Source organism: Takifugu flavidus, chromosome 6, assembly GCF_003711565.1.
Source record: "Takifugu flavidus isolate HTHZ2018 chromosome 6, ASM371156v2, whole genome shotgun sequence".
NCBI classification, from domain to species: Eukaryota; Metazoa; Chordata; class Actinopteri; order Tetraodontiformes; family Tetraodontidae; genus Takifugu; species Takifugu flavidus.
Genome location: NC_079525.1, coordinates 5702922 through 5729072, shown reverse-complemented (window position 1 = coordinate 5729072; position 26151 = coordinate 5702922). Strand labels below are relative to the sequence as shown.

The 26151-nt window shown below is 45.3% G+C and overlaps 1 protein-coding gene and 1 long non-coding RNA gene across 3 annotated transcripts; one reads left to right on the top strand and one right to left on the bottom strand.

Moving 5' to 3' along the window:
* Positions 1-11401: 11401 nt before the first annotated feature.
* On the top strand, positions 11402-12584 carry LOC130526927 (uncharacterized). Of its 2 annotated transcripts, XR_008950893.1 has the most exons (4): positions 11402-11863; positions 12014-12223; positions 12295-12361; positions 12463-12584. It is a non-coding gene; the product is annotated as an uncharacterized LOC130526927 (long non-coding RNA). The 2 variants fall into 2 exon arrangements; XR_008950892.1 differs by having other exon boundaries at positions 12014-12584.
* A 2969-nt stretch (positions 12585-15553) lies between these two features.
* On the bottom strand, positions 15554-21082 carry LOC130526836 (neuropeptide Y receptor type 2-like). The gene is made up of 3 exons (XM_057034806.1): positions 20833-21082; positions 19214-20520; positions 15554-17158 (listed from the first exon to the last, which is right to left on the bottom strand). The coding sequence occupies exons 2-3, from the start codon at positions 20074-20076 to the stop codon at positions 16201-16203; spliced, it is 1821 nt and encodes a 606-aa protein (XP_056890786.1). The 5' UTR covers positions 20077-20520; positions 20833-21082; the 3' UTR covers positions 15554-16200.
* Positions 21083-26151: the final 5069 nt, after the last annotated feature.

Sequence of the window (26151 nt, the reverse complement as noted above, 5' to 3'; positions counted from 1 at the left end):
AATGCGGAGGGATCATTTTGCTTCAGCGAGAAAAACTGGTTTCTAATCTCACCACGTCCGTTAAATCAAAAAGACAAAGAGACATTAGGATCATTTCTAACCTGCGTCACTGTTGTTGTCTCTAATATTCTGAGTAGGCCCGTAACCCCCCACCCCCCACCCTATCAAGCAAGACGATCATCAATCACTGAACTGCAAATAAGCAATAAAGATTTAAACAAATTAAAACTCTGAGGGCAGATAATCACACCGGGATGGAAATGGAAGGAGAGGAATCAAATGAAGAAGTTGAGCGCCCAACAAGGAAGAAATCTATTAATATAAAAACATTAATCCCTTACTTGGCCTTCGATGCTGCGTTTTTGAGTAGGAGCCAGTAAATAAATTGCAATTTATGCATTCTACCTATGCGGATCAAAATCTCCCCTGTATTTTAGATTAGCAATGAGCCAAAGGTTCTGGGTTCAATACCAGCTCAGGGTTATCTACCAGACGTTTCCTCCAGGCACTCTGGTGTGCTCTCCCAGACCCAGAATCATGCACATTTAGGGTAAGTGTGGGGTTTTGAAGCCGTGCAGATCTTGTTTGAATGCTCCGTGATGTCTCTCTTGTTTAATATCCAATCTGAGCCAACATGAGCCCATAAAGTTTAGCCGAGAAGCGTGCTGATGGAGATAACTTGGGATTCTTAGTATATCAGCAATGGATTAGCCCAAGGGCATGATACAGGAGCATGTGCTTGTGTTGTTGTGTGTGTGTGTGTGTGTGTGTGTGTGTGTGTGTGTGTGTGTGTGTGTGTGTGTGTGTGTGTGTGTGTGTGGAGGGTGCTTACAAGCAGCAATATTTACACCGAATGATGCAAAGAAGAGAATGCTGAATTGCACTGACTCTCAAATATCAACATGTTCATTTCTCATCTCTTCGCGCCGCAGAAATTCTTTTCTCTCACAGGAACCTTTCTGAAGTTGCAGAGCCACAATCACGAGCACAATCGGGAGCGCGGCCCTGAAACTCTCCCACGTATGAAGCAAAAAGCTGCACCCTAAGGCAACAACAGCGCAGCGGGAGACACGGCGGGGTGTCCCCACCAATGTGATCTGCCTCAATCGCATTCTGTTTGAAGTTGAAACTCACTGGCCTTTATAGCTGTTTTCCATTTTAGATATTTTAGCACAGCTTGGCACCATAGATGAAGGTAGCACCAACAGTTAGCCAAAATAACCCAATTTTCAAAAGAAAGGCTCGATCCTGGTGGTATTGGCACCTTTTATGCTTCCACGATATCCACTTTTCAGAGTCGATACTTCACCAAAAGCTTCTCCCATGTTTACTGAAACTAAAAGCATGGCTGCGGCTCTCATTACGTGGACTATGTTCCTGAGAGGCTTCTAGTGGACGTGTGATCCATCTTTCCTTTTGAACCCAACTGACTACTAAGATATTTAGCTGGATTTAAAAGTTTTAACGCCGCATTTACAGAGAAAGCAGCACAAGGGTCTTTCAGGGGGAGGAGGCCGAGCAGTAGAAGGTCAAAAACATCTGGAGAGCATCTCGGCCCCCCCGAGCGGATGATTACGTCTCCGGGGGAGTGCAGCCTCACCCGGGGTGCTTCCATTCTCCTCCATCAGACCCAACACTGATGAAAACCCATCTCTCTCTCTATCTCTCTCAGCCTCCTCCAATCACTTTTTTTGAGTAACCGTCTCATTAAGCCACATATTGCAATAACCCTTCCCGCGGGAGATAAAAATAAAAAATAAAGTGATTATGAGTTCTTATTAAACGCTCCCACAAACATCTCATTATTCTGGTATTGCCCATAAGAAGGTAAAGCGCCGGCACGAAACCAGTCATCTCCATTTGATAGGATAAGCTTTTGCTTGGATCGTGTTAGTGAAAACAGAGACTGTGAAAGAAAAGATACAAAGAAAAACAGTCTGTTTGTGAGTGGAGCAAGAAGGAAATACTTATATGGTCCTACCCCCTTGGCTCACTGGCCCAGTTGAAATGGATCCAATCTGCACACTTGAGACACCTTCTGACCCTCAGGAGAAACTTGGACTGGATTGTTTGGATATGACAAAAATCCTTTTGAGCAGTTTGGTCGGAATACAACTGGCGTGACATCGTCAGCATGTTCCTGTATCATGGAGCTTAATCCTGTTCTATGTTATCACCCTCAATGTGCATCCCAGCTTGAGTTTTGAAGCCTATTGTGACCAAACACAATGCATTGTCTTTTTCTAATGCGGAGGGAGAACTTGTTGACGTCAAACCACGTTGGTACTTCATTAAGTTCTGATGTAAACACCCCCCCCCCCCACTGGACATTTGTGTCATGAGCAAACAATATGAATTTCAATGGATACGAAGTCTTGCAGACATCCCCGATATTAGTATAACATGAATAGCTTTCCAAGCACTGGCCCCTGAGGAACGCCGCGGATAACGTGCGGTCATGACGACTGGGATTTTCCCAGCTTTCCCAACTGCTACCTGTTCTTTAAATAACTTCCGACCCACTCTGATGCTGCTCCATAGCGTTCCACTGTCCTGATGAGCTTGTCACACTTTATGCTATCAAATGCTATGAACATTCCTGCTGCACATTTCTTCCATCTGTGGCATCTGCCGTTTGCTCAATGAGTTCTCAGTGGATTAATACCTACATGGAGGTTTCAGAAGCAAAAGCTTTTCATCCACACTTGACGTTTTATGGGAGGACATAAAGCCGGCTGCGCTTCTATACACTGACTTTTAATTAAGTTCTAATCATATTTCAAATTTATGTTACTTTGACTGTTTGCTTACGCGTCACATTGTCAAGGACTGCTGATTAGCATGAAAAGTGCACATCACGCTATCACGACCCGCCACAAATGAGGGTCTCTTAGCTGCACTTAAAGGAGCGGTTTGTAAGATCAGGGGACAGGATCTGTATTCCATCCACGCCAGCAAACAGTGGACCAGATCACTGCCTTGGACTCTTTGGCCATAAGTGAAGACCGGATTGTTGTGTAAAGCGTGTGTGTTGGAACCAAAGTTTCAACACACACGCCAGTTCCAGCAGACTGCCTGAATACCAGGATTTTAGCATCTTATAAGTGAACTGCATCACATTTGAGTGCGTGTGTGATGCGTGTGTGTGTGTGTGTGTGTGTGTGTGTGTGTGTGTGCAGGCCGTCAGACGATAAGGCAGCTCAGTAAATGACTTGGCTACATCTCGGCCATGCGGAGGTTGTATTCAGCAAATGTCGGAGCCTTGACCTTTGCAGGCACGTGTCCAGTTGCTGTTCTGAGAGCGTTGATGCTGTTTTCACACTCAGAGACTCACGTGGAACGCAGAAATGATGCTCTGGACGGAGGAATAGTGAACGCTCCTTTACATTGTGTGTGTGTATTAATGAGGTCATTTCTGCTGGGCCTCCACATTCATCACGTGTTTGCTGCCACTTTTGAACAGATGTGATTTATCATAATCCCATATGTGAATATTTAGAAGGCTTTGAAGTGCACGATAACGGAAGAGCCGTATAATTGGTGGCTAATTAGTAGGACAAAGCTTTTCTTGGAATGAGTTGATTGAGAGAGCGGCCATCTTAAACAATGAATTCTGTATTTAGCTTTTTTTTCCTAGCTCAGAAAAAGAAGGGATAAAATCTATGTAGGAGTAGAGTCTTGTTTATGTTCTTCATGCTGTCAAAGATAGAAATTTAAATTTAAATCAGATAAAGCAGGTCAGACTTGCTCAAATCATTGAAGTCCAACTGGGACAGAAAGTGCAGCGTTCTCTGTGCCTCAATAATCACAGACATAAAAGGTGGGACCTTGGGATTGTTGAGAAAAGGATGGAATTAATGTAGCGTAGCAGGAGATGATGGATGGCTTCTCGCTGTGGACTCAGGTCAGATTCACTCCACTGAAAAAGCCCAAAACTCTCGGCTGGAGCCCTAAAACATCTCTCACGCTGTTCCGATGAAAACACCATTTAAAGGTTTTCAGCAAACACGTTTCTGCTGAAGCTTTCGTCTCCAAATAATCAGCCACCTCCGAGGCTGAAAGCTCCCTAAGAGTTGAAAGCAAAATTATCTCCAGATTACAAAAGCTGCGACCGAGGCCCGATTTTGCAGCGTTTCGTCCAAGTCACCACCGAAAGGGACACAGAAAAGTCCCGTTCCTGCTTGCTTTCAAGCGCTGCAGTGCAGGCTGGTGACCCTTTGCAAATATTTAAGTTGCCATACTACTGTGGGTGAGGAGGCAGCAGAGTAAATATGCACAGTATGGCGTGTCCATGCGGAGGCGGTCAGGGGTAAAGACGCTTCCTAACAGGATAATCCAGCCCCACTGACTGACCAGGCTTCAGAGAGGTGAGGCATTCATCCGAACCCTGTCAGAGCAGGTTCAGTGTATAACCAGAAACCCGGATTATTCATTGTCATCGCTGTGTTGCAGGTTATCGCCTCGGCAACAAGAAGCTGCCATGTGTTGGCCGGTAATACATCCCCCCCCCATAGAGCATAAAAGTAATCTATGTGAATTTTGTCCAGAAAAAAGGCCACTTTATCACACTGGAAGGGCCTTAAAGAGAACAATTCATCTTGTTTAGTGAGACCCTGTGTGGCTACTGCAGTATCCACCAGGGCTGGTTGGCAAAGTTTTGTTTCTTTTTCCTCTGATTAGAAGGTTTCTGGTGATAGGAAAACATCCCCAACCCCTAATGTTTCTGCTCACTGCCATCATCGCCTTTTGTTCCCAGCTCCAGCCAAGCAGCCGCTTCCTGTAATCGGGCTCCCAGTTCAAAACACCTGACCCACGGCACAAGAACGGATCCAAGAACAATTCCTGCGCGAGCCGTAAGCCTTAGTTGTTTCCCTCTGAAGCAACACGAGGCGGAATTCTGTCAGGTGTGAGCCGTCCTTTATAGTGCCCAAACGGTTTATTTTCATTGTTCCCTCAGAGATGGGTGATAAATCTTGGGTTATGCCTCAAACCCCGCTGACCCAGTCAACTCCTACACCAGCACTTTGTTATAATTAATGTATTTCCTGATCTCTACCTACTCTCTCCTCTACCTGTCCTGCCCCTTCTCCTCTCTCCCTACCCAGCCGGCCATCAGCAGGAGGGTCCCCCTACATGAGCCTGGTCCTGCTCAAGGTTTCTTCCTGTTAAAGGGGAGTTTTTACTTGCAACTGTTGATTGTTGGGGTTCAGGCCCTGGGATTCTGGAAAGTGCCTAGAAACAATGTTGATTGTAACAGACGCTATATAAATAAAGATTAATTTGATTTGAAACCTCTTTCCTCTCATTCTTTCTTCCTTCCATAAACATTCTGACAGTTGTAGTGCACATCTGTGCTAAAAGAAAATCATAGTGTGTCATTTAATCGCCTAATTTGGGCTCAGTGAGGAAAAGACATGCGGCTGCTGTGATGTGCACTCACGCTGTGATGTCCTGATAGGCGATAATTAAATCTCAAGGTGGGATCCCTGCGTGAAACTGCAGGAACATTCACCTGATGGGGGAACAAAACCATTTTTTGTGTTGTTCAGAACTCAGTAAAACTGTCTCAGAACAGCAAGTTGTTGTGATGATCGCCAAAAGAATAGCCCAGATTCATCAATTTTCCCAACACCACTTCCTCCTAATCAAGGTCACAAAGAGTTCTGGAGTCTATCCCAGATTGCAGACAAACACAAACACACACACACACACACACACCCACTCCCACAGCAGAACAGATGTAACAAAATGTAGGTCCATCCATATAAAACAGCCTCTCCCACTCCAAAAGCTGCTGCTGGTTTCTCCTCCACAGCGCCATAATGGAAATGGTCTCACCTGCTGGGAATACTGGCCCAAGGTGTAAAATAAAGGAGTAAAAGTTGTCTCAGACTGTGATCAAAAAGCTCAGACTGCAGTTCCACCCACACCTACATCAACTTTAATGGTGCTATTTTTGTCCTGGCAGCAGTTCTGGGGAGAAGAGAGGAAGGCCAGAGGGCAGGCAGGGTGTAGACAGCTGTTGTCCCTCACTTCTGCAGCTAACACCAGCATAGGAGTGTGTGTGAAAAGCTTTCCATCAGAGAAAAGGACACATCACATCACATCACATCGCATCACATCACATCGCATAACATCACATAAGATCACATAACATCACATCACATCACATAACATTACATAACATCACATAACATCACATAACATCATATAACATTACATCACATAACATCACATAACATCATTTAACATAATATAGCATCACATAACATCACATCACATAACATCACATAACATCACATAAGATCACATAACATCATATAACATCACATAACATCACATAAGATCACATAACATCATATAACATCACATAACATTACATAACATCACATAACATCACATCGCATAACATCACATTGCATAACATCACATATGATCACATCACATAACATCACATCACGTAACATCATATAACATCACATAACATCACACAACACCACATCACATAATATAACATAACATTACACAATATAATGTCACACAATATAACATCCGTAAAGTCACATAACATCACATAAGATCACATAACATCACATAACATAATATCACATCACATAACAGCACATCACATAACATAATATAACCTAACATATCATAACATCACATAACATCATTTAACATAATATGGCATCACATAACATCACATAGCATAATATAACCTAACATGTCATAATATCACATGACATAATATAACTTAATATAATATAACATCACATAATATAACATAACATCACATCACACAACACCACACAACACAACATCACATAATATAACATAACATAAAATAATATATAATAACATAACATAATATCACATCACACAACACAACATCACATCACAAGATATAACATAACATCACATCACATAAGCATGTTCTCCGATGGATTATAAAGCATTTTTGGCTACATCAATAAGCTAACACCAATGGCCACTTTATCCTTGCTGTATTCGTTTTCCTATGCTTTTAGAAGCAAGAGGATTTGCACAGGAAGTGCAAACATCCATTCTTTTAGCACAGTTTAAACACAAGAGGAAGCAAGAAAGTAAAAGAGGATATAGATTTCTAGCAGCACCCAACGGGAGCCTGGGAATTGTGCCAGTTAGTGTCTCCGTCACTGTGTTTTTCCAATTGTTCCCATTATCAGATGAGGTGCTGAAAGATGTGTTAGCTTAATGAAATAAAAAACTATCAATGAACGGAATATAGGTTACAATTCAATGAGGCCATTTGAATCATGTGACCATGCAGGACGCGTGTTCTGTAATATACAATAAAGCTGCGCGCACATGCTTCGGTGACTGCGACCACGTGAGACGGGGAGGGACCCTTGTGACATCGTGTGATGTCACTGTAACAGGATAAATGGTCACGTCTGATCTGACCAATAAATACTCATAATTGCACGTACAGGCAACCTTGTTAGGGTCCAAATCCAATTGGCGATGGGAGCTCGCATGCCGTTCTCATGGCAACAGGGCTCCCTTGGCAGCCCTGGGAACTTTCATTCTTATTGTCCTACCTTTTAATTAATTTTAAGGTGCAGTTTCCACATGCAAAAACTTTTCTTTTGTGTGTTTGCTGAGGAAGAAAAACCTTTCAACCTGCGTAAGAGAAGCTCCTGAGTGTCACATTTGATTGTGAGCTCTACTGTTATCACGAGTTAGGGTGAAGCGAATCAGGCAGATTGATGACTGATGATGTCCTGGGTGTCTGAAAAGCTGAGCGGAGTTTGTTTGTGCACGACTGAATAATTGAAGGTCCCTAAATGCATCATTATGAAGCCTTTAAAAACAACCCGGTGCTACCACAGCGGAGAGCTCACGTCCCTCATCTGGCAATTAGCAATAAGCCAACAGAAGCTCTGCAATGAGCCACTAAATACAGAGAAATCCTCTGCTAACTGCAGCCATTCATCATTATACATCATTCTTTTCAGAATTGAAAAGTTCTGCAAGGCTCAAGGAGAGGTCCCATTAGATTTTTGTGCAGTTCGGCTCCCAACACTCTCGCGGACACATATATAATATTATATATTACATTTTTTTACACCTAACTTCATCTCAAGGCAAACAGATGGAACAACATGCTGAACGGCAGCACCGCCTGCTTTTGTGCTAATGTTACTCTGCTACAGTTTCTTTTAACCTGTTGCTAATATCTGATATATCGGGTCACGCTAGGGATGAAAGCCTTTATCTCTTATGTTCTCTAAGAACCCTGGAACATTCAAATATTCTACTGCAGAACAACTAATCACACCTGTGAAACTTGCAGGATTACAGTCATTCATCTGCAGCAAAGGGTACTTTATTCAATTTTTACCCAAAGAGAGGAAAAGGCTATTACTGAAGCTCATTAGTCTCTGTTAGCGGTTATATTCTGGGAGCAATTTTGTGACTGAGCCCGTTCCACCAGATTGCCTCCTTCTCTTGGCACAAAGTCAGAAGATACTGTGCTTTCCACTTCACTAGATTTGAACATTCTGCATCGGACATTGTTGATGAGGTGACACGCGGCGATGTTCTGCCAGAGCCTTTGCTGCCATGGGAGCTCTCTCCTCTGCTTCAAGCTAGACTGAGTCCATCAATAAGGAATATTTAAGTTTGCTGTCATCGGACGAGCCGCACACACATTTAACCTTGTGTAGCTATCTTTGTGGGGTCCTGTGATTTAAACAGCCTAAAACTAAAGCAAATTTATTTATGCTAATCCCTTAAACCTCGAATTGTGAGTTAGCTGAATCTTGACTCTGAAAGCTAATGTCTGCATTTTAATTTTGGCCTCACACAAACCAGGAAAAGGCAACATCGCAAACACAAACGTGGATGCAAATTCAGGCGCAAGAAGATTCAGACATTGGGTGAATTTACATTTAGATTTGTGTTCTGACACAGTAATTTCCTGTAGACCCCAAAACCCATAAGGAAAGTTCCTCCCCTAAATGAACCTCACATATGTAGAAAAACAGGCACGCACACACAAACACACACAGACACACATTGATTTTTCTATCTGACAAATGTTCTTACTTCCCAAAAATGGCCCTTCTTTGCTTATGGAAATTAATATTCCAGTACTCACTCTGTTGCATGTGGAAACACACGCACACACACACATACACACATACACATAGACATATACACATACAAAATGTGATAAATGTAGTTCCCATCTCTGCTGTACTGCTTCAGAAAATAAGAAAACCTTATCGGCTGCACCCATGCCTGCATTGAATTTTAGTTTATTTTAAGTGTATGTGTGAGTTTACAAGCTTGGCTGCCTGCTGGAATCATTTCAAATTCAGGAAGTCGACTCCGCGTGTTTTCCAGACTGTAAATGAGACAGATGGGAGGTGATGGTGTACTGATGGAGACAATTATAAAATGCGTGATGCTGCGTTATGCTAACATGTGCAGCTGGGGCCAAAAACAACTCAATTCCACCGTTTCTGGCTCCATCACAGCTTTGTTACCCTTTTTCTTTCCAGACTCACTGAAACTTCTGAATCGGTAACAAAGAGGTTGCTGCTTTAAGGAGTTCTTTGGAATGTTAGCATTCTCAGTGCTAACATTCTAGCTAGCAGGTTACAGTCCCCTGACTGCAGTACAAATCCAGGTTGGGACATTAGCATGTCATTTGCCTTTAATAAAAACTGAAAAAGCCCAAACATAAATCTTAAAAGAGGTTGATTAAAGGTAGCTTTGGCAGCATCATGTTATGCTTCCGTGGCTGCCTTAATTTGACCACTTGAGGCCAGAGGGAATCAGATGAAAGCCCCCTGCGTCTAATAACGGCGCCAAGGCAACGCTCTGCATCAAAACCTGACACCAAAGAGCCCCGATGGAAGTGATGAATCGAGAGTGGTTTTATAGGCTAAGCCTGCCGGCGTAGCTCCAGGCCTCAGGGGGTTTTTTTATTTTTCATTTCCACCTATTTGTTACGCACAGGAGGGATCCACTCTGCCGATTCTTGAGTGGATTAGCATTGGCGGATGCTGACATGGTGGTCCCACACGCTGAGGCTACAGTTCACAAGCTTGATCTAGTCCTTCAAATGAATTCATCTGCTGCCCTCAGGTTCCTCAACGACGAGGATCTGTTCGATAAGGTCAGGCAAGCCGCTGAGGTATAATTTGGAAGATAAATCACTATGACGCTAACGCGGATATTCCTGGAAATAGGACCAAAATCCTAAACAAATGCCCAGAGCTCCTTTAAAAAACAACTCCTAAAGGTAATTTTAGCCCACCTTTGAAAAAGTGGTGAAACGCGCTTCTGCGAGCAGCAGGAGGTTTGGCTCCCGGAGTCAAAACGCTAACCGCCAGGCTCACATTATCATCCTTAATTTAGCAGGATAATCCTGCTGGTTTGTTGAGCTAAATTAAATTTCGGACAATGACGTCCTGCTTGTCTGGTCCGATCTCATCATCTGATGGGGTCATGTTTTTTTTTTTGTTCGTTTGCTTTATTTTTTGCAAGGGAGGATGGGTTTAGGGAAAGTCGGATCGCGATTCTTACGGGAAAATACGAGGAGAAAAAGTCACTTTGCAGTGTCCTGCCAGGTATAATCCTCATAAAAACCCAATTTTTTACATCTGCAATCTCAGCATGGTAGCAGTCAGTGCCGCTGCCCTGAGATCAATATTCAGGGAAACCAGCAGAGCCAAAAGAACCAAACAGTCGGACCGCACTTGCCAGCAGGTCATCCCAACAGAACGCGGCTAGAGCACCAACAAAGCCACACAAAAGGCAAATTTATCATCACATCAAAGGATTCCGAGGAATCGTGGCCATCTCCAGGCCTCAATGCTAACATCAGTCACAATCACCTCCCAGCAGAATAATGAGCCCTAGCAGATGGAGCGTGATGATGATGCTGCATGACAAGTCAGGACTGTGTGGAAAGGGACAGACGCAGGTACTTGCTTTAAATGTTATTGGGTTTGGGTGTTTATTAGCCGTACCAAACTGGTTTTGTTTGTTCCAGATATCTAAAAGCATCCGGGGAACTTGCATTAGCACAGCTGCGGGTGAGGATTTGGGGGATAGCGTAACAAACACTGAGCATTTGGCTGGAATCTTCTAACTGATTAACTGTCCTCACTGATGCTTTGTTTTCTCGCTCAGCATCAACAACATCCACCGCTAATTTAGCATGGAAATGAGCTAGCGGCTATTACGAGCCCCAGATTAGCATCAGACGCGGAGTTTAAATGTCTCTAGGTCACAGTAAGCTGCTCTTACAAATGACCCGTGGTTTATTTTGTTGGCGGTCGGTCGCCACCCGGAGCATTCTGGGATATTTAGCACCATTTTTGTGCTGTGGGGGGGGGTGCGCGTGTATTGTCCCGGCCTTTCCTGCATTCTACAGAATAAAATGGCTCATCTGATGCTGTCAAAGGCTCTTGAAGGGGCTTTAATGCCTTTTTGCCGCCGCCTCCATTCACTGGAGCACTCGAGCAGAGTTTGTCTCTAAGCGTGCGTCATTGTGCTCGATAGTTTAGATCACGAACGGGCGAACTCCCTGAAATCCTGCGAGGAAACCCCAAGGTGAGACGCATCATCACACAGCCTGCAAGTAACGCCTCATTTAAAAACAGTTTGAATCATGTCAGAGGCAGAGGAAAATAAGATGGTACACACGGGTTTGCCAGCGTGTGTCGCATCTTTAACCTTTCGCATCATTTTACACCGCCTGCGTCTGTGCACGGAGCGTGCGCCCCGACCTAATGGTACACGGCCCTCATCTGGTTACCGGGAAACCAAAACAAGCAGGAAGAAGAAGAATATGGAGTGAAAGCAGGTGAAAGTCAGGAAACGAGTCTATAAACTTTAATGTATGATTATTTCTTCACTGGGAGCAAATTTTTGTTGAAAGGGCACTTAAGAACGTGGCCCTGACCTGGATTTCTCTTTGTTTAACTTATAATTGATCGCTTTTTCCACTTTGCAGTCATTGAATTCAGCGGCCTGTCACGTCTGGATTACAAACTCAGCAGAACATCTGCATCGCGAGCTGGCCGACGCGCGCTGGTTTATCTCTTCTGCATTCAGTTGGCGGAAAAATTACTCCCAGGTTTGGTTTAATTATGTCTCAGGAGGACTGTGCAGACGTGCAGAAGGCTGGGGAGCTCCGGAACCCGTGACCTTGAACATTAAAAATGTAGGATTACATTTCCATTTAATGGACCTCGTGCGCGCGTCTTATCTTTACTCGGTTTTCACGTTTTTAAGGGAACTCAGCGGCGTCATTGGCATAAGAAGCAACATGAAGACGGTCAGAAGAACTTGGGTCACATGGGTGGGTTCTGTGGTGGCGGAGCGGAACCTGCACCACTCAGAACTAAATTATTATGTTTACGGCCTGCGCCTCGCCCAGTCACATGACTAATGTGTTTACAGGTTCCCTAAGGACCACTGATTAAACCACCAATACAAATCTGCACCCAGGTAATTGCACATTTTATCAGATATCAAACCGCCTGAGTGGCCTTTAAAATGTGCTAAATAAATAGTAATTACTATTAGTGTTGTGGTGTCATGTTTGTTTACACGCACACACACACACTGTTGCTGTTCTGGCAGAGCTGATGGCAACACAATCCAGGGAGCAGCCAAAGACCTGGTTATATATAAGCGTTTATATAAATTGGCTTTCAATCGGCCAAGCCAAACAGGAAGTGAGGTCGTTGGCACGGGGATTCCCGGGGTGAAAATGGCCGGAGTCGAGGCCGCGAGCCATGACTCAGCCGTGGGCGGCGCCGAAGCCCCAGCATCATGTTCAGGCAGAGCTAATGAAGCCTGTCACGGTATTAAATCCATCGCAGTGAGCCTCGTTTTTGTTCACCATCTGATTACCCGTAATGGAACAGGAGCGACAGCCGGAACAGCTGGCTCAATCCGGCATAAACCGACGGTGGATTACATACCAGTAAAAATGTGCCAATATATTTATTACCATCTGTGCAAATGAGGAGATTTTTTTTGTAAACTAGCTTCATTTACCGTACATTATTTCCAGGCTGTAATAAAATTTCATTTTCATGATTTTTGGAGGGTTTAGCGGGAACATGCCGTTCTACACGGTGCTGCCAAAAGTTTAATATTCTTGGGTAGAAAAATCGGACCCCCGTCAGGGAGAGAGCTGGAACTCATAACTGCTGGACGGGCGGACTTGGAACAAACTTTCGGAGCGGACATGTCTGAAGTGGATCAGGTTCTGTAATCGTGGGTCTACTTGAGAGGACCCGACCGTCTCTGCTTCCTTCAACATTGCCGCAACTTATTCGGATGGGGAACAAGAGCCACTCATAACTTAATTCAAAAACCCCATTATGATTTAATCAGGCCTGAGAGGAGGAAAAAAAGAGGATTAGACAAATGATCCGAGGAGGTGCTGACATTTTCTTTTTCTTTTCCCTTCCTCTGTTCTTTACAACCTCTTTAGCTAAGTGCTTCCTCTATATTTAAAAAAACCTCCTTATTATTCAAGTGATTCTGGTCTTTCATAAGAATCAGGGACATTTTAAAAATGTGAGCAGATCTGACATTTCCTTTTTTTTTCATGAGACAGCAAATGCGATAATTTAAGTGAACGTATTGACTAAAACAGGTAGATGTCATGGAGAAAGCATCCTAGCACGATGATAGCTCGGAGGAGGAGCATTTCCACACATTCAGATGCCTTAAAGTGTTGCACCCTGTTTCATTTCGCTGCTAAAAAAGAGCGTGATTAGCTGCTTGATGTTCACACTGCTCGCCACCTTTGTCTGGTGCACAAGCGGGAGCAGCCCGCACATTAATTAGCACATGTGCACGCTTTAGCTGGTTCGCGCTATGCTGCGCGGTGTCTTTGTCGCCCTGTTTTAACTCAACAAGACGCGCTAATTAACAGGCAGCAATTCTGTCTTCAGATATGAACATTTCTGTGGATATTTTCCATAAATGCCTCAGGGCTCCACCATCCACAAATCAGCAGCTGTCTTCTGCAAATCCATACGTGTCAGGAGTGACATTCTTTGGAGAGAATGTTTGTGAAAAGCATTATTGCGTGCACCTTTAAGCTGAAAGGATTCTGGAGTGACCATGGTCACCATGGTGATGGGGTGGAGTTTGTTTTAAATATCCTTAACTTCACGTTTGTCTCCGCACGCTCCAACTAGCTTAATCTCCACGGCTGCTGTTTAATTGCTTTTACAAAGCAGTCGATGGAGTTTCTCGAGTCGTTCTCTGAGTCGCTCCAGGCAAACCCTGGTGATGTTTTTCTCGTCTGTGACCGAACGCTTCTCTAACCCACCCGAGGCCACGATCTTCACGGGGAATGGCCTGGCTTCTGCCGCCGACTTGGTGACACAAAACCGCCTTGTCTTCCAACTCAACAGGTCAGCCAACGTGCTAAAAAATGTGACCGGAGGGGGGTTTTATTGCTATTTTCCGCATTAATCTTCCCACCCAGGATCCTCCAAATGGGCATTGTTAAAGATATTGGGTAGTAGATGTTCTTGTCAGGAAGGGACAGAGCATCAAGGAAGCAAAGTAGCATTCCTCGTCTGTAGGGCTAGAAGGTCTGTCCTTCGGGCTTGACCTCAGGTGGGTCTGGACAAGAGCTGGAGAAGATGGAATTACTCTGCTAATCCACTTCTTTTTCCCTCTTTCTGTCCATGACATTTGCATTTGAACATACAGGGAGGACTGCAGATGAGAATCTCCACTTGCTTCAGAAGCATGCTCAAACACTCCGTGCCAGCAGGTGGCGCTATCGTAAGAGATTTGCAAACATTCAAAGAAATAAGAGAGGTTAGAGCAGCCTGTTGCTTCTATGCTTTGGATTGGAACATCGAAATGATTAGGGCTGACCTTGAGTCTCAGCAATGCCAGCTGTTTGACTGTCACTTGCTAGCAAACATGATAGTGCGTGCGACTTCCAAATGTTGGGTTAAAACATTCTTGTGTAAATATAAATTGGGCTGCATGTTGGTTCTGTTCTCTATTTCTACAGTTTTCTACATTCAGGTTCAGTTGAATCGGATCAAAACTGCCAGAGTCGCCGATAGCTCCAACTAAAACTGTCTAGCAGTGGTGGGCAAGTCCAATCCTCGAGGGCTAGTGCCGTGCCGTATTTTCTATCCTACAGGCACACAACGCTTCACCTGGGGTTCCGCCTTTGCGGATTGGACTTGCCCATCAGGGGAGGGCAAATCCAGTCCTTGAGGGTTGGATTCAAGCTGGCTTTTCTGTTTTACCAGGCAGAAGGTAAGGTAAATGGAACTCCATCGTCTACCTGGCTTGATTGTAGCCCTCGAGGACTGGATTTGCCCACCCCTGCTCTAGAGGGAAGAATCAGGGGCGGAAGTTTCTGTAAAACTTAACCTGATCTTGTTCAGTCTCTTTTTCATGGAGGTTTCAATGTCCTCAAGAACCAAAAAAAAAAGTGTTTACCAAGTGTAGGAGACACACAGAGTTTGGCGTAAGAATTCTATTGCTACAGAGAAGGTTGTTCATTTGTGTAACTGCTTTAATTTTAGGTTTTCATGACCACCAAAAAAACAACACGTTATTAAAGAACACATCAAGCTGTTAGCAGGGCATTCGGACCCCCTGTAAATTTTTTGTAAACAAACCCTGCTTGTTTTGAGTTTAGGCTAAACGCACCCATTAGCAACATGTGCAACATAAAGCCATTTACTGGATTTCGAGTTTTCTTTGCTGCTTCATATACATACATACAACAAACATTCCCTGATAAGTACCTGCGACTATAAACGCACCATCATTGCCCACATTATTCTGAAAAAGCCAGAACAAAAGGAAAATGAAGAATTTTACAAAGTGACCGAGTTGTCGGTTCAGTGTCTTAAATCGCTCTGTGGGAACAATAACCGGCCCTCTAACCTGGGGAGAAGCAATGTTCACCCCCCACAGGGGCCCACTCCATCAATGCCCCCACCATCTGTCTTGGAAAACCCGATCTTATTGCCGTTCTGGCTCATTTCCATCGCAGCGAGGGAATATCACAAGGACAAAGTCAGACCAGGCCACTTTGGTCCTGGGAAATTAAAAAAAAAACATATGAGTCTGCTGGCTGTGAGGATTTCAGGTTCTTCACGCCACATGAAGGATGTGCTGGTTTGTGTGCCACTCTCACAGGCTGGTCATATCTGTTCCTTCCTTCTGGTCTCCTACCAGTGAGGCTGCTTGTGATGTTTTATTTCTGCTCTGCCCAGAGTAACAGCGAGCATTTTTCCCTACGGTAATGATGTCTCTCTTATCAGCTGTCAGACCATATATCCTGTCCCCTGAATGCCTCCTTAAAGGCAACATGTTCATTTCAACCGACTTGACTCCTAAAAGTACAAAAGTTCTGGTATTGTCATTCACAGAGTGTCTTCTAGTGGGTGGGGCTCGCTTGCCGGACTGGACCGTGCGGAGCTGGCAGGAGAATAAGGTACCGTCACCAACGTTGGGACTGAACTGGCACCAGTCGGAGATGCTGTGGTCAGACCCAGAAGGCCCCACCTTCTGCCCCAGCACCTGACCGCTCGCGAGCCTCAGGAGCCCGGGGACCGTGACCATGGACGTGGACGCAGTGGCAGCGGAGATGTGATGGTGCTTGGCAGGAGTCACTTTGCTGTCCGCGATCACGGCGACTGGAGCAGCTGAGGTGGAAAAAGAGGAGGTGCCAAACAGAGCCGCCACTTTCTGGTAGTACCGCATCCGGATCACCTTCGCCGAGCGGTACAGGTCCCCTATGAAGCAGTAACAAATGGGGTTGAGGCTGGAGTTCGTCAGGCCGAGCCACTGCGCAAAAGGTCGGGTCTGCACGAGCCACGGCTGCGGGATCTGCTCGTGATCGATCCACAGGTCGGCCAGGTACAGAGGCAACCAGGACACGGCAAACAGCACCACCAGGCACACCACCATCTTGGCGATTTTCTGCCGCATCTTGAGGCGGGAGACGTGAAGAGCCTGGCTGCGGGGGTCGAGATCGGCGAAGGTGGATTTCTTTCCACCCCAAAGCCTCCTGCCGGTCAGGAAGCCGATGGTGAGGTTGAAGCTCACTGGTAGGCAGTAGAGCATAACAAAGAGCAGCACGTTATATCTGTGGAAACAGAAAATGTGGCCTGGTTACGTCCTCCAAACACAACTTCACTCAGGACTTTATTCCTCAACTACATCCTCTCTCCTTATTACTCTTTTATCGATTCATAATAGAATCAGGAGGCGAATTGTGTAATAAATAGTCGTCCAAGCTCAGCAATCAGTGCGGCATGTGCATCTTATTAATGTTTTCCCAGCAATCGATGCAGCAACCAGCGTCTAGCTACTCTGCAGCCCCTGATGCTCAGGGCTGATTTCCTGCTTAGTTTTTGTGGACTGTCTCCTAAAAGGCGACCTAAATCAGTCGACCTTGAAGCGACCTAAAGAAGAGCAATAACATCACGTGCAGCGCGGCGTGCAGGCAGAAGTAAACACGGCCGCCACCTCTTTGCGACGAGATGCGCAATGAGGCGTGAAAGTGGGACGAAAAATGGATGCTGTGAAAATGGAAATGCCGGACCTGCGTGGGACTTTTTTTTTTTTTTTTTTATCCGGTCTGAATCACAAACTGGTCAGCACAAACTGGATTCTGTATGGAGTCTAAACCTGTTACAGAACATACGATCTGATGGATTCTCTGGTGAATCGAGCCCGACACAGACAGTGATTGCATCTACGGTGAAGCAATAATGGCGCCATCAGTCACCTCTCAGAGTCCTCTCAGGATAGAAATCCAAGCACAAACCTTCAAGACGTGATATTATTGTATGCCGTTACTGTAGATCCTTGTGATTCATCTGTTACGATGGCTCGCTCTATATTCATAGACTCAAGGTAATAAAATTGGAATGATGCTGTAACATAAAACAAACAAGTGTCTTTTGCCTAAATCTGATGTGCACTTTCAGTTTATACTTTCTTTCATATTTGGGGGGGAGCTGCAAACATCTTTTATATCATCCATCTATAGAATGCAGAAAACAGTGTAAACAGTCGAAAAGGCCGACTGTAAGCTTGGTTTAGGTAAGTGCAAACAGTTGGAATGCCATAAAAAACAGGTTTCACTTGTAAATGGATATTTGTTTGGGATTTATAGCAAATCCGCCGCAGACACCATCTGACTGCAAGTCGTCTGTAGCTGCTCGTGTCCGTCAATGACTGCTGGGAGCTAACGGGCCGTGCGTGAGCTACGTCTGTTCCTGATGAAGAGAGGATATGCCGCCCGCATTTTTATGCTGCTGAAGAAAATCAGTGCTTTGCTGGATTTATTGGTATTTTATGAGAGTTCCTGTTGCTGTTTGTACAGATGAGCTCAAAATCTGCCCACAGGCAAAAGAGCTCCAGTCAAACAGGAGGAAGAGTTTGAACAGAGGGGTGGAACAGTCAAAAATAGACATGTGTGTGCTAAAACAGACCCTAGCCACTAGGGGGCGCCGCTGCAGGAAGCTTGGATGAGGGGTTGTTGAGCGTTTCACCCAGAATCTTCATTAGTTAAGGGCATTTCTTAAGTTCTAATAAGGTTTTAAACATCAACGGACCTGGCCACAGCAGAAATTACAAAATCTGGCAGACCATGGATGAAATCCTGGCTGAGAAATTGCACAACGTGCGGTTCTCCAGGCCATCAGCTGTCTTTGCCATTGCAGGTAGCCTGAAAGCGACCTATGAGTTTGATAGCGTGAACCCAGACGGCTCTGCTTCCATCTCGATCCGAACCAGAAAAACAACCTTCCTGATGTCACACAATCAGATAAATAATCAGATATCTGGCCACACTCCTCCGATCCCCGGGGAAGACTCAGGCCCAGAACGGCTTCAAATCATTCACAGTGCCAGCCTGCAGGTTCTACAAAAAACCAACGAGACGAGCGGTGGCTGCTGCAGTTTGAATTAGCTAATTATTCTGGGATGTAGCGGTGTTGAGAGCAGAATTAAGGGGATGACGGGTAGACGTGTAGGCAAACACTTCATAATTCATTGCAGTCTTTTTCCTTTCTCCTTCTGCCTATTTATGTTTGGAATGTTTGGGCTTTACAATCATGGATTATATGAGGGTTCCAAAAGTCCTGAAGAAGAAAGCAGATTAATGATGTCACACATTGTAGGAAGCGCCTACCCCTGTTTAAGGCGGTTCTGAGGCCACTCCTCCCGACAAACCAAAATGGCGAACGTCCCAAAGCTGATCTCTTGTCTCCGGTTCATCACTGCAATAGGTGCACACATGATGGAAGACACCATCCACACCACCACCACAGTGACCAGGATTCGCCGGCGGGTAAACATGGAGCGAGCTCTCAGCGGCGATCGAACGCTGTAGTAGCGATTCACACTGATCACCGTCAACGTTAGCACACTAGCGGAGACTGATACAGCCTGCGTGAACGGCACCGCCCGGCACAAGAGGTCGCCATACACCCAGGTGGTGTAGATCTGGTTCCCCAGAGTGATGGGCATGCACACGCACACCACAGCCAGGTCACACACCGCCAGGTTCACAAGGAGGTTGCGCGTGGCACTGACGGAGGCTAGTCGACGGCTGCGCCTGTTGGTGAGCACACGAAGGGACATTAGGTTCCCGACAAATCCCAGAATAAAGGATATAGAGTACATGATGGTCAGAGCGATAGTGCTGGGCTCGTGAAGAGTCCAGAGGAGCATGGCCCCAATGCCTGCCAAGTCATTTGGAGAAACGGTAGAGAGGGATAGTGGAGAAGAGGCAGGGGACTGCAAATGGAAGGTGAAGGCAGGTGGTTGTTGGAAAGTCAGGGTGGAGGTGACCAAAGGGGAGGAGATGAGGGAAGAGGGCAGAAGAGAAGGTAGAGGCTGGTTCAGGGAGCCAGTGGGCGAGCTGAAGGTGGAGGGCAGCATCACGGAGCTCTGGAAGCTGTGGTTGAGCCTCAGCTCGGCGTGGTCATTCTGCTGCAGCGGGGAGAAGCTGGCATCAGCTAAGCTCCGGTCCGACAGCTGGGACAGATCCATGCTCTATTCCCAGAGGCAGCAGTGACGATGGGTGAGAAGGTCTCTGGACTGTAACCTTTACTGCACCGGATACCTTTGGTCCTCATCAAAACCCATTCCCGATCCCAGAAAAAAAAAAATTAAAAGCCACAAACTCTGGAAGTCTTTAGCAAAAGCAACACGTTAGGCTCCATGTTCTATCCTTGCGGTCTCCACCTCTGCGCTAAAGTGTGTATACATCAGGGTTGCTCTTCTTCTGGCACATCCCATGAGTCAGCGAGATAATGACGTTGATCAACCTCTTCATGCAACATGGATCTCGTTAGTGCTCCTGGGAGGGACCGCCTATCCGATTATCCACCAGCAGCATTTAACAGACTTTTCCACCTCCAGGGAGAGAAACTAATGCAGACCTTCCTCAACTGTCATCACACCTTCGGTCCTATCGTGGGGGTGCAATTAGCTCTGTTTAAAGAAACACAGTTGACAGATAACATCAGCGAAATCTCTCCCGGGAACAACTGGATCGCAGTTCAGCATTAAAAAAGGTGAGAACTGATTTTCACACTCCAAATTTAAACGTTAAGCAGTTCACGAATCAGACAGTGTTGCTCTGAGCAAAAATAAAAATCAAATCTCATATTTACACGCTACAGAGAGTCATTTGCACCTTTAAAAGCCAAAACACCAAAGATTTACTGTTAAAAAGGAGCAAAGGAAACTTAACAGATCTGACACTCACTGGATAATAAGCTAATGGAGTCATTGTTTACTGACCGTCTCTTTAGTGCTGAAAGGCTGAACATGTTGGTGCTGATCAGCCAAATAAAAAACAGGGGGAAAAAGATGGTGAGGGAGTCAAAGTTGCTTCCAAAACGCCTTTTAAGCAGTTTCAGGGTTTCGTCCATCCACCTTTGTGGGATCTGATGCCGCGGGAGGCTCTTCTGTGTGTCTGTCAGCTTTTCTTTGACTGTAACGCTCCGCAGATGTCTCTGCTCCTGGGAGCGTCGAGAGGATCCACTGCTGCCACTGCAGGACTGGATATTATAGAGGGAGGGGGGCAGAGAGGGAGCGAGAGAGAGAGAGAGAGAGAGAGAGAGAGAGGAGAGAGAGAGAGAGAGAGAGAGAGAGAGAGAGAGAGAGGAGCACGCTCAACCACTCACTACCTATACATGTCGCTCATAAAACCCGCAATCAATCAAAACACATCTTTTATTGATAAACATCACCTTTCCGGAACAAATTCATCGGAAATAAACAATTTTGTCCTCTTCTGATTGATAGCAAGACTGAATGAGGATTCTGTCTGTGTCACTGAAGCTTTTTTTTCCCGACAAGATGCTCTTACAAATAACTCCAATAAAGGCTTCTTTCCCTTTGCTTCAGAGCATCACAGATACAGCTCGACATACAAAAGTGCAGATATTTGTCTTGAAAAGTTGGGGCTGCTTTAGCCTGATCAACTAAAACATACGTCAGCGATGTTTTCTCTAGAATATTCACCTCTGTTTGCTCACCTCTGCTGCTGTGCTATGCTAAAAGGTAAATGGTCGCCTAAAGAGAGGTGCTGAATTCAAGTTTGCAAAAATTAGGTGGGCCAGACAGGCTGTACCGTATCCACCTAAAGCCTGGCGCAAATTTTATTCAGCTGAAAATGTGATTTGATTATGTGTACTTTTCAAGCCAGTTAGCCACTTCAGAGATAATGTTTGCCTGCACCAGTTCGACCAGTGTCTGTACTGAGCTTTCATTTGATTTGAGATGAGTGATTAACAGCATACATGCAGATCGGAGCAAGTAATTAATCTTTGGCTGCTGAGTATAATTTGTCAGGGAAGAAAAATTCATCAGGTAATAATTAAAGCTTAGCAGTATAACCTGCAGAATCCATTTGTGACTAGGATAGAAATGGTGTTTGAATTATTCAGATGGAATGAAATAATTGGCACGGGCACCAGCACTGACCTCATAGGTCTCCCTGGAAATGTAGAAATTAAAATGTAAAGGAATTCCCAACTAATAACCCAACAACATGATAATCCGGATCACTATGTCCCAGCTGGATCCCAGTGAATGAATAATTCCCTGTCATCAAGCATTGTGATCAGATCGATTTGTGCACACCTCGTCATCCTCTCCCGGTGGATGTCAGGTTTAGAGACCGCATCGCTTGTCCGCTGATTAGGAGTGACTTCATGGCCGAAGGCGATGTGGACAGTTCTCACATTTAATGTGGGCAAAGCCAAGCAGCACATTATCTCCAGCCTCACGGGTGATATATTTAACCTCAAAACCATGTTTTTAAATACATGTTGGGAAATATGGTGTTAGCATGAATAATAAACACAAAAACAAGTCTAATTAGTCATACCTGAGACCAGCTAGCCCAGGTCAAAAGGTTAAATGCAGAAGCTCCGCCCACTTCTGCCTTAGCCTTTACACTGCCACCTGCTGGGCAGTCCCTGCCAGACACTTTATCAGCAACACCCAAAAAAAGAGATGTTCTGACTCAGCTCCGAATGTTCAATATTTACCATTCAAGGCGGTTTCTCTCGACCTCTAATCCCCAGGTGGACCTCAGGGGCCACAATCATCAAGACGCTAATATCAGCCAGGAGATTGGAATCCAGGATCAGCAAATCCTCTGACAGGGTCTGTTTGTTTCTTTTTTACTTAACTCATGAGAACCGCCTGAGGAAGCCTAACGGACAAACTCATCACTACCGCTGAAGTGCGATCAAGCCGACATCGGCTGATGAGTTTGGGCGGAGATGATTGGTCCTCAATGCATTCAGTTGTCAGAATAAACTAGTTCCTTCAGTACCGGCGTGTGGAAGGAATAAAACATAAGGAATCGACACAGATGCCAGCGTTGAATGCTCTGCATGTGTGTGTGTGTGTGGTGTGTGTGTGTGTGTGTGTGTGTGTGTGGTTTCTCTCTGAAAGGGCAGCAGCAGCAGTATTCAGCGCCTCATGGAGCCTTTAGAGAGCCCTATAGCTCGCTGTGACACACGTTAAAGTCTCACCTGAGAGAAACGTCGGGGCTCATTATTCCTCAGTGACGTTATATAAATAGAAGAACCACTCACTTCTGCTCTTTTGTTTTTATGCGGTTCTGATGAGTATTTCACAGGCACGACTCCAGCCTACCTGTTTAATGGCCTTAGGCCTTCTGAGACTTCTGGCACTGCACCCAGAATTATTTACGCTCATAAAAATGGAAAGAGGCTCTAAATAAACAGGTTCGGCACTGAAACGTTCGAGCTAGATAAAGTGCCCACTGTGAGAGTGTGTTCTGACTTCAGATTCTTTGCTCGGTTTCTTTTAAACTTCTGGAATGAGGCCTTGGTGACAGCACAAAAGACCATCTGCTTTGGTATTGTCGTTATTTCCTGATGAATCATTTGCTCAGAAAATGTGACATTTGCTCAGACAAAAGTCTGACGTATGTTTGCTTTTGTGTTTGTCTCAGTGGACATTCTGTCGCTGCGAAGGGGACGAATGAAACAACACGGGGCAGCAGCCGGAGGGAAACTGTCCTCTGAGGTGCCCGTGATTGACGGGAGAGACGCACGCGTCCTCCCAGAGGGCTCAAAGACGCCGTCCGCCATGCAAACAAGCTGCCAAACCCTCACAGATGCCGTACGCGCTGGAATGCAGGTCATGGACAAGTTAAACGGGAGGACAAACTGTCCCCTCGGCCCAGATAAATGCATGTTTGATCATACTTGGACACTTTATTGATTGTATTATGACCTTAACTCTTTTAAGCCAGCGCGTCCCTCCAGTCCTGCAGCAGCTTCACTGGCTCCCAGTATACTTCCACATCGATTTTAGCATCTCGCTGTATACATCCACAACCCCCATTCATACCTGCCAGCCCCTCCTGCACCCCTGAGGTCCCTGCACACACCCCACCCCCCCGGAACCAAATCCGCCTGAAATCTCCCTGCTAAAAGCCCATCTGTTCCGGATTTTAACTTGATGAAATCTATAAGAACCGACAAGTTGCTGGAAACAGCAGCAGCCCTGATACAAACTGTCTGGGTTTGGTTGTTTTCGGTAAAAACACAATGTTCACTTGATGGATGGAGGATAAAAGGGAACTTTATCGATCTGTATGTCCGAACGCTGCATCTGCACCACTGTCTCCATGTCTCCAACGCTCTGAGCTCATGCTGAAGCTACACACCCATGTGACACACAGACAGACATATTTCAATACGTAAAATGATTCTGAGGGATTCATTCGACAATGTTTCTTTTTTTCTTTCTTTTTTTTTGAAATCTTATTTCATGGCTCATTAAGAAGCAATTCTGCCACCTTGAATGAGGCGAGCCTCGTCTGCTGACGGACCCATGCAGGAATGAGGAATACTTGAGAACAAGTCTCAGAACAGCATCGCAGTTATTAACATCAGTGTGTCTGTTAAACGGGCATCTTATAGGATAAATAAGGGGGCGGGGCTAAGCACGCTTGATTGGCAGCCAGAGGATGGTCGCTTCTTGTGCAGTAGCAACACGCTAGTGCAAATGGTCAATGATTTCAATCTGCAGTTTGCTTCTTATCTCCATTTGTTCTTGGTGTAAATCAAATATTTAGGAGCCAATTTTTTCATTATTTTGGTTTCATACTCTGTGCAACACCAGGATGAAGCAGCTCGTAAAGCTAATGCTATCTGGGGAACACCATTTGGTCAGTGTTTGGTGGTCCAGGACCTTATGACTACGAAATATCCTATTAAGACTTTAGATTTATATGGAAACTGAAAGAGTGGTCAGTGAAGAAGAGACCTTATATAGTCAGAATTTCGACAAAGTTAGACAGAAACGTACCTTTTCTACAGCCTCGGTTGGATGGTGCATTTTCCTTTCATTTATATCCGGAAAGTTCAGCAAGTTTAAACACTTTCATCAGTCTCAGTCCGGATGACGCTATGATAAAAAAGAATAGTTTTAACGGGAAAGAACCTTAAATCAAGCAAATGGGAGTGGTGGTCAGCGGGATCACATGGTGTCAAGGGTGCTTGATGCACGTTGGTCATCAATGAATTGGTTGGGAGTCACTCTCAGACACTTCTGGACCCACTACTACAGATAACCGACACCTTACGTGCTGATGTAATCTATGATGCCTGAAGGTGCGTCTTTGAGGCCATAATGATCACGTGATCTCTGAATTACATCGACCGCTGTTCCAAGCTCGTTTCTCCTTCCAGATTCTCAGCAGGTTGGTAATCAAACTTTTGGTGTTCACTGATTAAAACAATGATGGGATGCAGCGGCAATCAGAGTCTACAGCGTGGGAGCAGGGAGAGGTGACAGCCAGTACACGCTCGCTAAATTACACTCGTCGGCAAGTTCGGGTCTACGACCCACATTTATCTGCTCTGCGGGACAGTTGGTTCTACTATTATCGCATCCACCATGCTTCTGCCCATGGGCGGCATTCTCGACCCAGGTGGACCTTGGACGCTTCTCACATGACTGGCGCAGCTCCTGCCACTCGGCCCACACTTGCTGGTGCTGAGAGTTTGTCCAGAAAGAGCGTCGCCCCGACAGGTGTGTTTTTATTCTCACTACTGATCCTTCCACCTTTTGTTTCAGATTGGACTGATCTGGTTGTGGGCGGGGCTTAGCTGCCACCCCATCTTTATCTCCATTGATTTTCCTTTTATTTAAGGCTGGACAAATGCCGTCTGTGTGTTTTCTAAAGCTGCGACGGTCAGAAATTTCAGAACATAAAAAGGTGCACCAGTCACCCAGGCTGAGGTCACTTGCCTCTCGCTTTCTTTTTCTGTCCTTCTCTTCCTAACATCATATTTCACGCTGTTCTTCCTTTGGGGACAGGAAGTGATTATCATAAACCATTAGAGCATCTCTCTGTGGTAATGCCGGGATCCCTGCTGAAGGCACACATGAATCATGCCCCCCCAACCCTCCACCACACACACAAACACACACACATACACACACACTCTGATCTCATTTCTATTATTAATTGAAGCTCTCAAATCGTTTAACGAACCATCAGTATGTGTTTATGTGGACGATCAATTCCAGGAGGCATTGATCCTGATCCTGGCACATGCGCAC

Coding starts and splice junctions, on each gene's coding strand:
- LOC130526836 (XM_057034806.1), bottom strand. CDS start 20,076: ATGGATCTGTCCCAGCTGTCGGACCGGAGCTTAGCTGATGCCAGCTTC. Junction 17,159..19,213: donor CAGAACCGCCTTAAACAGGG/GTAGGCGCTTCC, acceptor CTGTTTCCACAG/ATATAACGTGCTGCTCTTTG.